The sequence below is a fragment of the Anopheles moucheti genome, chromosome X, assembly GCF_943734755.1.
Source record: "Anopheles moucheti chromosome X, idAnoMoucSN_F20_07, whole genome shotgun sequence".
Taxonomy (NCBI): domain Eukaryota; kingdom Metazoa; phylum Arthropoda; class Insecta; order Diptera; family Culicidae; genus Anopheles; species Anopheles moucheti.
The window spans coordinates 1,458,220-1,472,857 of NC_069142.1; the positions used below are offsets into that span (position 1 = coordinate 1,458,220).

At 42.0% G+C, this 14,638-nt stretch overlaps 1 protein-coding gene across 1 annotated transcript; it reads right to left on the reverse strand.

The window, feature by feature from the left end:
• Nucleotides 1-553: 553 nt before the first annotated feature.
• LOC128306338 (thymosin beta) lies at nt 554-12,226 on the reverse strand. Its single transcript, XM_053043805.1, has 3 exons — nt 12,110-12,226; nt 4,048-4,400; nt 554-2,927 (listed from the first exon to the last, which is right to left on the reverse strand). Exons 2-3 carry the CDS (start codon nt 4,301-4,303, stop codon nt 2,788-2,790), a joined length of 396 nt encoding a protein of 131 aa, XP_052899765.1. The 5' UTR covers nt 4,304-4,400; nt 12,110-12,226; the 3' UTR covers nt 554-2,787.
• Nucleotides 12,227-14,638: the final 2,412 nt, after the last annotated feature.

Consider the following 14,638-nt stretch of genomic DNA (forward strand, 5'->3'; position numbering starts at 1 on the left):
AAAAAAAATGGTAACATACAGAGCTGTGGCGCACGTTTCCCGGAGGTTGATGTACCACAACGTTTTAGAGAGTGAGTTTTGCTTCGAGAAAAGGATGCGAAATAAATGCAAACTACATTCGCGAAATGTAGTCTTCGATCCATACAGAAACACACCCCCACTGGTAGGGGGTAACATGAACTAACAAAACAAGATTGATTGTGTGGAAAATGTGCACACCAAAAAAGAACAAATAGATACAGAGAAAAGGAAATCATAACATCCCCAGAAATACACACTATTTCGATCGCGAACGTGCGGGGTGCAGCTCTGATGGTAGCATGTGTGTGTTTCTCCTATCGTGTTGTGTGGGCCCTCCTATTGAGATTAGTTGCTTTTTGAAACAAACCAAACAAAAACAAATAGTCACTCTTCATACACGTCACAGCTCTTGAATTTTTGTCCCTCTACTGTCACACATATCTTTCCCCCCCTTAAAATGCTCACATTTTCCTTTCTTGTTGGCCATCTTGGGGGCCAAAAACGTAGCAAAACTCGCAACATGCTCTCGCTCTTTTGCTTGCTGCTCTATAGAGGTTTTTTTTTGGCAGCATTCTACGATCTCTATGCGTTTCGGCACTATGCTCTTCTATCTATATCTCGTTGTTAATTGTTTCCTGTAAAATTTCCTTTCCATTTCGACTACCATCAAATCATGTTATAGGTTCCTGCTTTTTTTTTCTTCTTCCTTTGGAGAGAGTTTGTCTTAATGAAAACATATTCTTGTATCGCATTGGATCTTTTTAAATCGAATCATCGTTCTTTTCTTTTATTTTTCGTTCTATAGAATCGATTCGATGGCGGCGGGTATCGAGTGTATAATGTCGCCACCTTCTGCTATCCGAGTGGCAGCGCCACGTAGAATGTCTAAAGATGTTACCTTCACGTTAATAAACCAGCCTGAATTATGTGTTTTTCACATCCATTTAATGTGTGTGTGTTCGTTTTTTCTTCTTTTCGTTATTAAATGAAGCTGAGAGCTTTCCACAAGTAGGCAGCAGGGTCCTGATATCAGATTGCCTATGGCAAGCCGTACATTCGTACGAGTTTTTAAGAGTCGTCTTTATGGTAGTGCTATAATAAACATTAAGCTGATTTTTCTTCGCTTCTCGCACACTATTTACGATATTTTGGTTTCATCTACAGATGCGTGTGTGAGTTTGTGTAGTTATGAAATTCGTTTCAGCACATTAGTATCAATATATCTCCCATATTCGCATTCTTTGTATGCTTTTTTCTGTGCTAGGCATAGGAAGAAACAGTCCCACTGTTTTTTTTTATCACCCCAGCTTCTTCTCAGCTATCGACATTGATGTTTCTAAAGGAATCCTTTCGTTTTCGCTGCAGTAGAAAATACTAATTAATAGCATTAATTTGACAAAATACACGCACGACTCTTTAATACACTGAGGACGCAATTTAAATAGTCGCGTGCATTGTTTTTCCATCCCCTTTCGTTATTCGTTTTGTTTCTTTTTTTTTGTCCCCGACAACGCAGCAACACAGTCTTTTTCATGTATATAAAAATGCGTGAGGATTTGCTTGGTTTAAAAGCGTCTCTACCAAATCTAGAGACACCTTTTCAATAGTTCTCCCCTCTTGATTCTTCACTTTATGGTTTTTTTTTAAATTTTGTTTTTAGATTACACCAAACACAACTTTTTCGTTTGATTTCGAGTTTTTAAATAATTATTATTATTTCTATAAGTAATAGTCGTGCTCCTATCATCCCTACCGAAACATAATATATTGATACATGGATTGATGTGTTTGGGAAAAACTAAATAATGAAAATTTATATGTCAGCTCATTCTCCCTTCAATGTTTTGTTTTTTCTTCGTGTTGTTAAAATATTCGCTTCTTTTATATTGCAGGAGGAGAGTTCCTTTTTTCATCTCCCATTTGGTGTTTGATGTTTTCAAGTCTTTTTGAATTCCTATTGTTACGTTCTTGTTTTCTTGTAAAATAGTAACTAAATCGCTCTACAGAAGCTATTTTCCCGAATGAATGCAAATTATTGGTACTCGTATGTTATAGGTATTGGTAAATGCTGTCCCTATTAAGATGCGATTCGAGGTAATTAGGTGAGCGAAATATGTTTCATGTAATGCTCTGTCACGTACAGTTTTCGATCGTTTTTGCATACATTGAACGTTTCAGTTTTCAGATCTTTCCGGATGAAGATCTCCCTGAATTAGGATTCAATCATATCATCTCCTTTCTGTTGATTTGGCTCTAAAAATTGTTGACGGTTGTTGAGCAGTTTCCGGTGTAGGATAGCTCAATGTGATAAGCAGAATATTTATGTATAATTGAGAGAGCGCAGCCATTGAAAAGGTAAGAATGATGGTGAAGAATGTTAACGGCGGGCACTGTTACACCAACCGGGGGCAGCATTAATATATTCACAGGCTGAAAGACGCGGAAGCATCAAGTCCACCCTATACACATCCGCAAAATGAAGCTTGTGAGATCTTGTAACATGCCGTTTTGGGGGCCGGTAGTGTTCGGGTGGCGGGTTCTTCTGTTGATATTGTTAACTTCACATCTGTTTCGCCTTGATCGCCTCCATCCGGTATGTTTTACTGCTGTTATCCCCCGTGTACTACTACCACTACTACTGATAAATCCTCCGTCATGTTGCAGCCCCTTCGTACGTCTGCCGCTTTTTTTATGCACCGCCGTTATCCATTTCACCCCGGGACATGGAGCACGACTACTGATGTTGGGCGCTGCCCATAATGCTGCTTAGGCGCGCTTCTCCTCCTCGATGGTTTCACGCGTTGGCAGCGGATTTTTCTCCAGCGTCTCCGCATGCTTCAGGCGCGAAGTATCGAACTGCTCGATACCTTCGATGAACCGCTGGACGCCCTTCTCGGCCTGGATAGCTGCAATATTAATAGACATTAACATCACATTATTGACATCACACGTACACATTTGAATTAATTTTAAAATAATTGTATTTAAAGATTGATTAATTGTTCTTTTTTTCTGTTTAAGAAGCTAAACAAATATTGCTAAATGTTAGTTTATTTACTACAACAGTAAAAATGTTTCAAAACTGGTTCTTATTAAATCTGTCTTAGTTATAAAAAAGATTCATAAACTCCTCAAACAGCAAACAGACATATGAGACATTGAATTGCCTAGATGCATCCAGGCAAGCGAAAAATTCATAAAAGATTCACCAAGGTAAACAAGGCACACCACAAAGAGCACAAAACTGTTTGTAAACGTGCAACGGGCAGATAAACGAAGCGATAGACTGTAACAAAGAACATGTGCACTGCATGTTTAACGACAGAGCAAGACAAATACAAGAAAATAGTGCAGGCATGAAGAAATTCCTCACTGATGTATCATGGAACGTGAGGTATGCGCAAAATAGAAATAACCCACCACCTCGATACACAATCAAACCCGGCATAGAGGCGATAGCAACGGATGTACCGATGAGTAAATAACGTTTTTGTTCCATCTCGATCAAGCATCACTGCTGCCACAGAAGCATCAAGCTTTGCCCATTATTGCTTGCGTTTATGCACCGGACGGTGCCCGACCTACGCGGTACAGGCGGTAAAGTAAAGAGGATAAGGGAGATGTTGATGGAGTGTACACACACCTACCGCAGAACTATCGTGCCGATACATATCATGTCGCGTGTACACGCGCTTGATTGATTCGCTAAAACCGCACACAACAGAAGCAGCTGCAGTCGGGAACTCATAGGATGACACACAACCTGGCGTGGGCGAGTTCCAGCTCTATGCTAGTATTGTGTTTGCACAAGTGCAAAATTTAATTACGCCGCAAGCGACGCAAACAGATATTTTGTCAATAGTTTTGGTTTTAAAAAAATTCTTCAATTCCACTAAAATGACTACCAATAAAACAAAATCAACGGGGCTTTGCTTAAAGTTGCGTGCAGCTAAAGTACAGTAAAACAAATAAGTAATTTTGTTTCTTCTTTTTTCCCCCTTCCCCTTCCCCTCCATTGAAACCTACCTTCCGCATCCGGCAGCGGGTTCTTTTCCTTGGTTTCGGCGTGCTTCAGACGGGAGGCATCGAATCCCTCAATGCCCTCGATCACGCTACGCTGCGCCTTCTCGCTTTGTACGTCGGCGGCGGTCGGCAGACAGTTCTTCTCCTGCGTGTCCGCCTTGGACAGCGTCTCCGTGCGGAACGACTCCAGCTCCGACTTGAAGTCGGGCTTAACGCGTGGGTAGGTCGTGGCAGAGTTATCCTGGCCGGTAGCTTCCATTTTTCTCTGTATACGTTTATTAGCTGTCGAAAAGTGTGGTGAACAAATCAAATCACGTCCCTGCTTGGTAATATCGCGGGCAGCTCTTTGCTGGTCTCTGGAAAAATAAAAATAAATAAATAAAATAAAACATTAATATGAAATAAGGTTACATTAGATGGTAAAATAGTCGATTGCTATGAACGTATTTCATTTCTGTCCAACCCAGCATGTCTGGGATAAGGCAAAAGATAAGGAGGAAATGTGTTGAGAAATTTGTGCTCTCCGCAGCCAACATATGGTTGATAATTCGGATCCCATCCGGAACAAACCCTCGTAGCAAGGACTGACTATCCGGCTACGTGGTAAACATATAATAAAAACATACTGCTTTAACGAACCATCATCATTCGACATTGACATCATTAAGGACACTGTGGCTCGAGAGATTTCTTCACGCCAACCTTTTCTAATCAATCTTCTGAGTTAAACGATGAAATCCATAAGCATCGTCCTCGTCTATCTCCAAAAGAAGACCTATTCATGCAGAGTTATTATCATCAACAAAACGTGTGAATGTTATCCAACCGTTTTTCCACAGTTTAACCCCGCTGCGAAGTATTTAAAATAGAAACATCGATGCACAGACGGCAGGTTCGACATCAGTTCACCTCCAGTAAGATCTCACGCTCTTGCCTACACCACCGTCCCCCAGTCCCCTTTTCCTTTCCGGCCACGTTTAGGATGTTGGTCAAGGTCTACACTTCATCATCGTGTCGTCTGTTGTACACGACCAATGAGAAACACACTACCCGAGAGCAGTCGCGCGCCTTTAAGCAAAATCACCCTTCGAGACAACCCTTAAAAAATGGAATAATCCAAACGAAAGCGTTCCAAGATCGATAAAAAGGCAAATTGTAGTGAGCAGAGCTCAAGAGAACGAACGAATGGTCGGGGCAGAAACAGACAGGCGTCACCGACTCTCGCTCGCTGAACCTGATGCGCACAAATATGGCAATCGGTTACGGCGACGATTACTATATATTACGGCTGCATTCGTACACCGTCAAACCCAAAAGCGGTATCTCGGACAACGGTTACTAAAAAGGACTGGCGATACGAATGAGGGAGGGTTGATGGGGAACCGGGGCTGAAGACTCTGATGAGTGTGAGTGAGAGAGGGACAGAGTAATAGCGGGACAGAGAGATAGAAACTCGGTCAGGCCGTAGTGTAATGGGTAGCAGAGTCTGTCGCCGTGGCGGTTGGGTATTGTGGCCACCCCGTTTCCTTTGATTTATTCCTTATATGGTCATCTGCCGACGGGTGGTTGTTTTCGTATATAGTCTTCACACACACGCGCGGCCATCCATACGCACACATGGTCTCCATGTCTTTCTTTTTGACGCCATCTTTCTCCTGTCGTCTGTCGTGCGCGCCCCCTCACTCCATTTTATCTGACCATCCTCTTTAGAGGTTATGCGGACTTTAAAACACAGACATGTTGTGCCGTTTTGCGACATTTTAAAATGAATTGGCAAACCAACGGATGGAGTGTCGCACCCGCTCTGCTGCTGCACCTTTCCTACACAGGATTCGAGGATAAGATTTTAAATGGAGGAGATGCTATTTGGTGAGCCCGTTTACCATACTTGGAGAATTAGCACAACGAGCCTGCGTATCGACGACGGGTACTAAAAGCAGCAGTACTTGGGCTGGCTAGTCTCGTTGTAGATCGCATAGGGAGTGATCCAGCCGTTGTTTCTGCAAGTTGTTAATGTACACCCGACATAAGTGCTCAGCGGCACTGATGTGATCTACACCCCTGATAAATATTTAACAATATTTGCCTGACCAAATCATGGACTCGCCTTGAAAGTTTCTTGAGATCACTGAGTTTTACATTCATCGTATTTTTTTTTGCAGTGGGAAGCAATACAACACTTGAGAAATAAACCTAGTCTAACTTCAACCTAATCAACAAGGTAGACAAATCTAAAAAATATACAACTCTATACCCGCGTATAAACAAGAGCCTTTGGTAGCTTAGACAGACCATAAGATATCATCTTCAGCAACAACAGCAAGAGCCTTCAAAAAATCCCAGCAGATCCTCATGCGCAAGAAAAAAAAACCTCCAATTCGCGTTAAGATTTATCTACGGATTCATATCAAGATGTCTAGGCGGTAAGTTAAAACACAATTTGCAAAACAGCACTCCTCACTCAGAATTCGATTGTCGGAGGGGTCCGTGGTACAAATTGCGCCTACCCAACACATACAGCATTCCAAACAGCTTGGATTGCAGCGAAGGTGTGTACGGTTGCGTTGGAATGAGCGAGTTTTTCTTTTACTCATAATTTGACTTCCATTCGATTTGGCTGAGGTTGCGCATAAGCCAGCAATTCACCTGTCAGGCCAATTCCTCCCAATGCTTACGTGCTTCATGTTTATGGTCGATGAGATGAGCAACCGAACACAACTTCTTCATCCATCTAAAAGTACGAAAAAGAAGCTTAATAGAGAGACGGGATGTGTAAAGCAGCAGAAATAGTAACAACACTAACAAACAACAAGAATTTCTGATGAACCTCCGCAGTCCATCATTCCCATCCTTGAGCTTCTTTGGGTCCCAAACCCCCTGTGCATGAAGACGGCACACGTTCACGCAAACATACACACATCCTTCGCTATTGCTTCTACACTTTCTGGTCTGAAACGGGCTCACTCCGTACGCGCGCGACCAGCCAGCAACTCTTGGTCCGAATAATAATTCAGCAAATACGTGTGCAAGATTCCACACCCCCTGTACGCGTGAGTGTGTCTGCTTCCCGTGCCCTGTTCTTCCTGTTTCTTCCCTGTCGGCACACTGTCTTGCCATGCCATCAGCGGAATCGAACCGGAACAGCCGAATGGAAGCATTGTGGGCGGGAATCGGGGGGCAGAGAGATAGAGCTGAATTGAAGCTTGACTTCAAGCCCGATCGAAGCAGAAGAGTGTATCTGAGGAGCGCGCGCACGCTTACTTATGCTGTACAAGCGACCGGGGGTTCCTTCGCACGGTAGAAAAAGCCGCTTAATCATGCTTTGCGCCTCTTCCATCGCTATACGTTTCACATCGTTTTCTGCATTTCTTTCTTGCAAGGGGGGCGGCCGCCGTAGTTCGGTACCAAAAACCATCTTCAGGGATTTTTGGGTGGTGTGTTGTGGAAGATGAGCCGTAGTTGGGCGGGGGGTTTGCTGGTTAACGCTACTTTATAATCCATGGAGCAGAGCGTTAATGTTTGGCGGCTCCACGCTAGGCATGGCATGAAAACGGCGTTGAGGGTGGCTGGCTGTACCAGGAGGCGAAGCAGTGACCTTTTTTTTAAAGATAGACATTCGCAAACGGGTAGAGCACATTGCAGAAACTTGAAATTTGTCTATTTCGTTCGTTCCTCTTCATGATATTCCTTCTTTCCGATTGATTGCGATCGAATCGTTGGTCCAATCGTTCGCGCCTCTTTTTTCTTACAGCAACTGGTGAGTTAATCTTCTTTGATGCACAATTCTACCATCGCCAAATTTGAAGCTCATTTTGAGCCTCGTTGAACATGAGCGTTACCAGACCAGTGTACGAGATAGAGAAGAATCGATCATACATTATACCAGGGTGGTTTAGTTCAATTTTTCCTTGAAGCACTTAAAAACCCCCCATAGGAGGAATGTGTCCAATGAATATTCTACGCCACTTGTTGCTACTAGCAGATGTACTGCAAATGTAATTCCGCACGCAGGTGTGGTGGTACCGTATTTCTTATTGCCATTGCAAGAGTGTATCGTGTTATCTCATTAATAATACAACTTTTAATTATTTTATTGTATCCACGCAAACATGCTGCCCGGAGTAACTCTCCAATTGAATTCTATATCAGTCTTCTTGGAACTTTCTTTGGCCGAAAATGCACCACAAAGTTCCCCCTGGTGGATATATAGATCTTAAATTGCATTGAAAACGAATTAAACTTCGACTTTTCATTGCTCAACATAGCAACAACGAATAGTAATAAAAAAAAGAAGATAGAACTCCAAGGAGGTCAATGGATTCTGTACCTTTGCTGTATTCTTCTTTTGAAGATGAACGAAAAAAACGAAGAAATCTAGTATGTAATTTGGAGGTTTTCAATCAGATTTTCCCTCCGCGGAGGCAAACGCAATGAAAATAGAGTGGAAATAGAAGAGAAAATATATCCAGAACGGTGGAAAGCATACCAAGAAGAGGCAATTCCACACACATCCCTTACACCTTCCGCACAGCACAAGGATGAGCGAGTGTTTCCAAGCCGTTTCACTTCGATGCCGTTCCAATTTCAGAACCCATTCCTTCCAAGTTTTGTGTTAAAATTCATGAACAGTCGTAAAATTCAAACGTTAACGTCAACGATGCAAACCGGCACACCACATACAATCGACGTTGTATTAAACGCCAGATGGTTTCGGTTGGCGAAGAATGCTTCTTTCTCTTTGGTTTATTTCAGTTTTGTTTAATACACTATTACCAGAGAGTGTGTTGCATTTCAGGAGTGTAAGACTACTTGCAATAAGCAAACAGAAAAGAAAGGCGAATGCACACATGCGCCGCAGAATTTCGTTTTCCAATTTTTTTCGATGGTAATGTAGTATATTTTATGGAATATTTAAAAAAATCATTGTTTTTTTTGTATTTAATTAATTGCACATTGAATCGGTTCGCTAATGTCATTTCGATCCGTTTCCAAAACGACGAACAGTAATTAAACCTTATCGCTGCGTGACGTGTGCCGAAAGTGTTTCTGTCTTTTTCTTCAATTGCTTTTAATAATGAATGTGTTTTTTTTATGCTTCTCGAATGACTGCACCAGACATATCGGGGTTCGGGTGATAAGAAATAATACACAAAAAAAGGGAAACAAAGCCACTGCAAATGCATTTCGCATTTTGTGTGCGGTCTTTTGTTGCTTTTAGAGCTTATCTCTAAAAGCGTTTGTGACACACTTCCGTTGTGTTCGATTTCATGTACAGAAAAAGGCATCAATTTATAATGCGCACTAAACCCCATTTGATAGATAGCAAAAAATGTAGTCCAAGCGACGCTTAGCAAAATAAAATCTATTTTTAATCTGGTTTTAGAATTGAACCAAATTTTAAAAGTATTTTTTTTAAAGATTGGACATACCTCCCCTCTAATTTTTTTTTATAAAAAAAAAACATTCAAACCTAATTTCAATTTAATTCATGGCAACAAATGCTGTCATTCAGTGTAATGGTGGTAAGAATGATATTTCCCAAATTGCTAGCAGTACACACCAAATGCGTTGTACAGGGTATGGAAAAAACTAAAAACTTCAATGCGCTATGAAAACCCTCACCTAGCGCAAGAGAGAAACGCACCCCAGTTGAAATGTTGCCCTGTTGTAATGTTGCAAACCGGAAAAAGTTTCATTTCACCACAAAAAAGTTTACATTTTCCGGTGTTTTATGAGTAATGCACCCCATAGCCCTTTGATTTCTTCTCAGCTTCGTCATCGTACAATACCCAATCTTTGAAGTGTTCACATCCGGAGAAAGAGAGATGTGTAATGCAGGAGAGAACAGTGGAAAATAAACAAATATCGATGCAACATACATATGTTGCTACGTCCGGCAAACCGGTAGATAAAGGCAAAACAGTGTGTCCCACTGCGGAATGTCGCCTGACAACGGCGTATATATGTGGTGTGCCAAAAGGGTTTGTTTACTGTTTTGTTGTTGCTGTTGTTATTGTTCGGTATCGTCACTTTAACCCTTTTTTTACGCGCGTACACATCGCGTGAAGGAAACGCCCTTAGATTGGGTCACGATTTGCTCCACACCACACACACGCATCGAAGTTGAAAGTTTGAAAAATGCCGATTGTGACAAAGGGTTGAGCGAAATGGGGAGAGAGCAGGAAGAGTTTACACACACCCGAATACAATAACCAAATTAATCGTTAGCAAAACCCGAAACCGATACAGACGTATGGGGTGGGTTTTTTTTGTTTGCCTTGGGCGTAATGAATACGTTGACTCATCATAACCTTACCCACCACGCCCAAAAGCGGGTGTGAAGCCGGTTTGGCTCTCCCCCTATTACTGTTTCCGTCGTCCGGGAAAACATGTTCCATTTAGAAATTTTATACTTAAAATATTGCAAGTGTCCAATGACTATTACTAGTTGAGCAATTGCAGTAAGAAGAAATTGAAGAATGTTCACGAATATCCTCATGTACTCACTCAAAATTGGCAAGGGAACTTATTATTCCATTAATAAGCAACATATTTAACACATATTTAACACATAAATGGTTTCAATACAACAGACATTTCGATCGTTCCATTCTCCAAGTGACGAGTAGCATTACAAAAAAAAGGGAAAGTTGATACCGGGTCACACCTCAAATAAGCTCTAACTTTTCTCGCTAAATAATGAAGAATGTAAACGAATCAACAAACGTGCCTAATATTATCAATTAAAGATAGTTCTGTTTATATACTGCACCTTTTTTAAATTCCTAGTCTTAAAAGTGACTCATCCTGCTTTGTGTCAACCTTAGCTCTCTCTTTCTGCTTTAGAAGCAGTATGAGTCATGTTGTAAATGCATCCTCACAAACACATGCAAAGTTTTAACCGGCATAGGAGAGACAAAGGAATAACAACGAAAGGAATATTTTGCGCAAAAAAAAAGTTTCTTTATGGCTAAAAGACGGTTGTCCTGCAACACGCACACATGTTTCGCCACATGTGTGCAACCGTATTCTTATTCTTATCCTATTATTGCATTGCTTTCTCTTTCGCGCATCTGTGCGCACACAATTTTATGGCGAAAACCTACGCTAAACGCATAATGACATTAAGACACACACTTTGTTCGTTGTGCTCTTTCTATTTTTCTCTCTTTCCAATGCCCAACAATCGATGAGTAATAAATCGACGGCAGATGAATACAAGTGAAATCATTCTGAGACTAACGGTGTGTGCGCAAATTCTTCTACCTTTTCTTTCCGGCACCCATTGCAATACACGCACACAGCGAAAGGAGCGCACGCTTGTGCGCATAACAACGGAAACAGTTTAGCGAAAAAGCCGGCTACAAGAGTGTGTGACTGTGAGAAGAAGAAGCAAACGGTTTGCTACCGGAAAAATAATGCCAGCAGAGGTACAAGTACCAAGGAGTTACTACTCTTTCTGTGGGGCGAAAAATTAACCTTTCTTGATATAAAATGTGCAAAAAAGAGCTGTATCATAAAAGTGAAATAACACACGGGATTCGAAATCGTCAATAAAGATGGCGTCCTGAAGAATCTCTGGTGTGAAGGTAGAGACAAAAAAGGGTAATGTCCGCAAAATATTACTGTTGCTACTTTGTTATAGCGCTAGAGAAACTCTCGTTCGTTAGCTCCAAGCCGTATATGAAACGGGAAAGAACTTATACTCAACTCTCCAAATTTCTAACGAAACTTAACCTAATTTAGACACTGCGAGTTGTGGAATGAAACGGCAAAAATTGCTGATAACTTTCTAGGAAATCATACCTTACACCTCTGAGGGGCTTAATGCGAATTTGTAGCACGGAAAGAAAGAAGAATTAAAAAGCCGATATTTCGAACATTGGGAACTGTAAAAAATGCCAAATAATCTGCTGTTCTCAATGAACTATCGTTCACCACACCACCCTTCAACCACAAAAGAGTTAGCTTTTATACGGTAATTTCACATTTAAGAAACGAAAACACGTCTTACCGTAGGTAAGGTAAGGTAAATTAAATTTGGTAAGTTGGTGCGAAGATTCACCTTGCTTTGTTGAGAGAACTAGTTGAAAGTTGAATTGCCGGATATCGGGTGGGTGATGTACACTTGAAGCACGGGTATTGTATCACTTTGTTCACTACGAACCACACTGCACGGAAGCACAACTGCAAATGGTATGCGACGCGTGCCGAACCGTCGAATACATAGCGGTTGACAGACGGTACCACCACAAGCACACCATCGGACACATATGGGTGCCGCTTGCTGTGCCTTGCTTTTTTTCTCCAGCAGCGATACACCCTGTGCTACAGTGTAACACCGCTCCGACACAGTCTGCGGCGCGAGTTTGTATGCGGGGTGTGCGTCTACATTTTACTGGTGTGCGTGAGTTTGCCCTGTGTGTGTGCATGCAATCCTCCAGCCTTGATGGTAACGTTCGACTTTCGGAAGCTGAACAAACATGGCGACCATGGGGGATTGGGTCGTCGAGTGTAAATTGGAAGTTTCAGCTAATTCAATGTATGAAAAAGAAGCTCACGAGAGACAGAGAGGAAGAGAATGAGAAAGAGAGAGAGAGAGCGGAGATATACAGCATCAACTTGTGTTTGCCTTTCCTTGTTCTTCGATGCTTAATGTGTTTCGTTTTCCAAAAACGGTCAACGGTGCGGCTAAACCGGCTAACCGTGATGGTACCAAATACGAGATTTTTGATGAGGGAGAAATAATTTAGGGCATTATCAAGGGGGTCGTTGGGCACGACGGGTGGAGGTGGTGGGAGTAAAATGCAATCGGCCCTAACTTATGCCTACTTCGCTGTTACTACCATAGCGAGACTTTGTGTGTGTATTATTTTTCTTCCCTGCTCCAACTCCACAGAGCCGACTTTACTCTGGAGATGGAAGAGGTTTTTTTTTGCGTATGTTCCACAATGTTTTGATTCTGCATCTCTTGACGTTCGATAGCTGTGCAGTTTGGCCGTCGCAGCATGTACGCACATGTTTTAAATTGCCCGGTTCAATGCACCCGCTATTGCACTCTGCTTGGTTGAGATCTTATGAAAATGCTCAAAGGACAGTTCTCAAAATTTTAAGCTGAACAACAGTTCAGAAAAGTCAGAAGAATGTCGTGTGGGAGTGTTTGGAAGTTGGTGCATCTCTTTTCGTTGGAGTCAAGTCCAATTCCTACGACCGTAATGAGGCATTATATTTTAGCTTTAATGCCTCTTGAAGATATACCAACTGCCTTCTGTGGTTAGAACAGACAAGAAGTCAGCGTTGAGTCATCTAATGCTGCTTGAGTTGACGTAGAATAAAATCAAACGTAGGAATATACCACACGTATTCGTCGTGAGCCGCCGACCACACGATGCATTTTTGGGAATCTTGTCCACCAAGGCATGAGGCCAAGTGGGCGCCCTACAGAGGAAACGTTTGCATGTGCATTGAAGAAGCGCATGTGGCAAACCATGGACGAGTCTTCACCCTCTTTGTCTGGTATGCATTTCTTTCTCGTGCTCTCTCTCTTGCTTCTTTTGTCCCTTGTTACCGGGGAGTTCACCATCACCTATCACAGATTCATACTCGCGAAGACTTTCTTCTTCACCCCTGAATTTCCTACCCCCAATTGTCCAGCAGGTTGGTCGTTGTAAAGGGTTCCTAAGGTTGCCGGGTGCATTCATGCGCAAAGTGCTGGCTTTTTTGCCGGGCGGTGGCTCGCCACTCCACATCCTAGTTACGGATACGAATGGATGGGTACTCGTTTTTTCGGTGGTGATTTCATTCTTCAACCGTAGTCGTAGTTGACTGACCGTTATTACCTTACCTTCCGTTTACGCTACAATGCAACAGGCCCGCGTCTAGAAACACGGGTAAAGAAACGTCGGTGTACCTGATTGAATTATTGATCGTAATGGGGGTTGGTGTGTTTCTTCGGTTGGTTCTATTCCTTGCCTAACCTTCATACCATAAATTGAACAGTTGGATAAGTTTCCGTTGTCCGGTTTTACTCTTTGCTTCGTGCCTGTTTGTGATAATGCACAAAGGAACCACGTGTTTGTTGCAGTAGAATATACTTTAGCATCATTCCCGTGAGGAGGAGTGGAATAGGGACAATCTATCAATTCTGTCTCTTACGGAGGAACGGTCGATGGCAGTTGGTGATGATAATATATGTGGAAATAAACTCATTAAAGTGTCAATTACGATGAACCAACATGAACAAGGAACTGGACATTATCTGTTCAAGAACTTTCGAAGTTTGCGGAGTAGTTCTGTAAATCTCAAAATTGTTGACATAAGACTGAAAGACGAACTAACTGCATTAGCTCTGTCATGAGATAAGGACTTAGTCACCCGGTCATTCTAAGCATGACTGGTTCTAATATCTAATAAACGAGCTCAGTGCACTATAAGACAACTCTAATCAGACAGACAGCCTTTTGGGTATTTCCCTTGATTAATACATCCTGATCTCCTTGTTCAGCGTTTAACAACCCTCATATTAAGTGCCATCAATCTTGGAACGTTAAGATGGACACATTGGATTTTAATTAATTTATATTGCATCTGATCT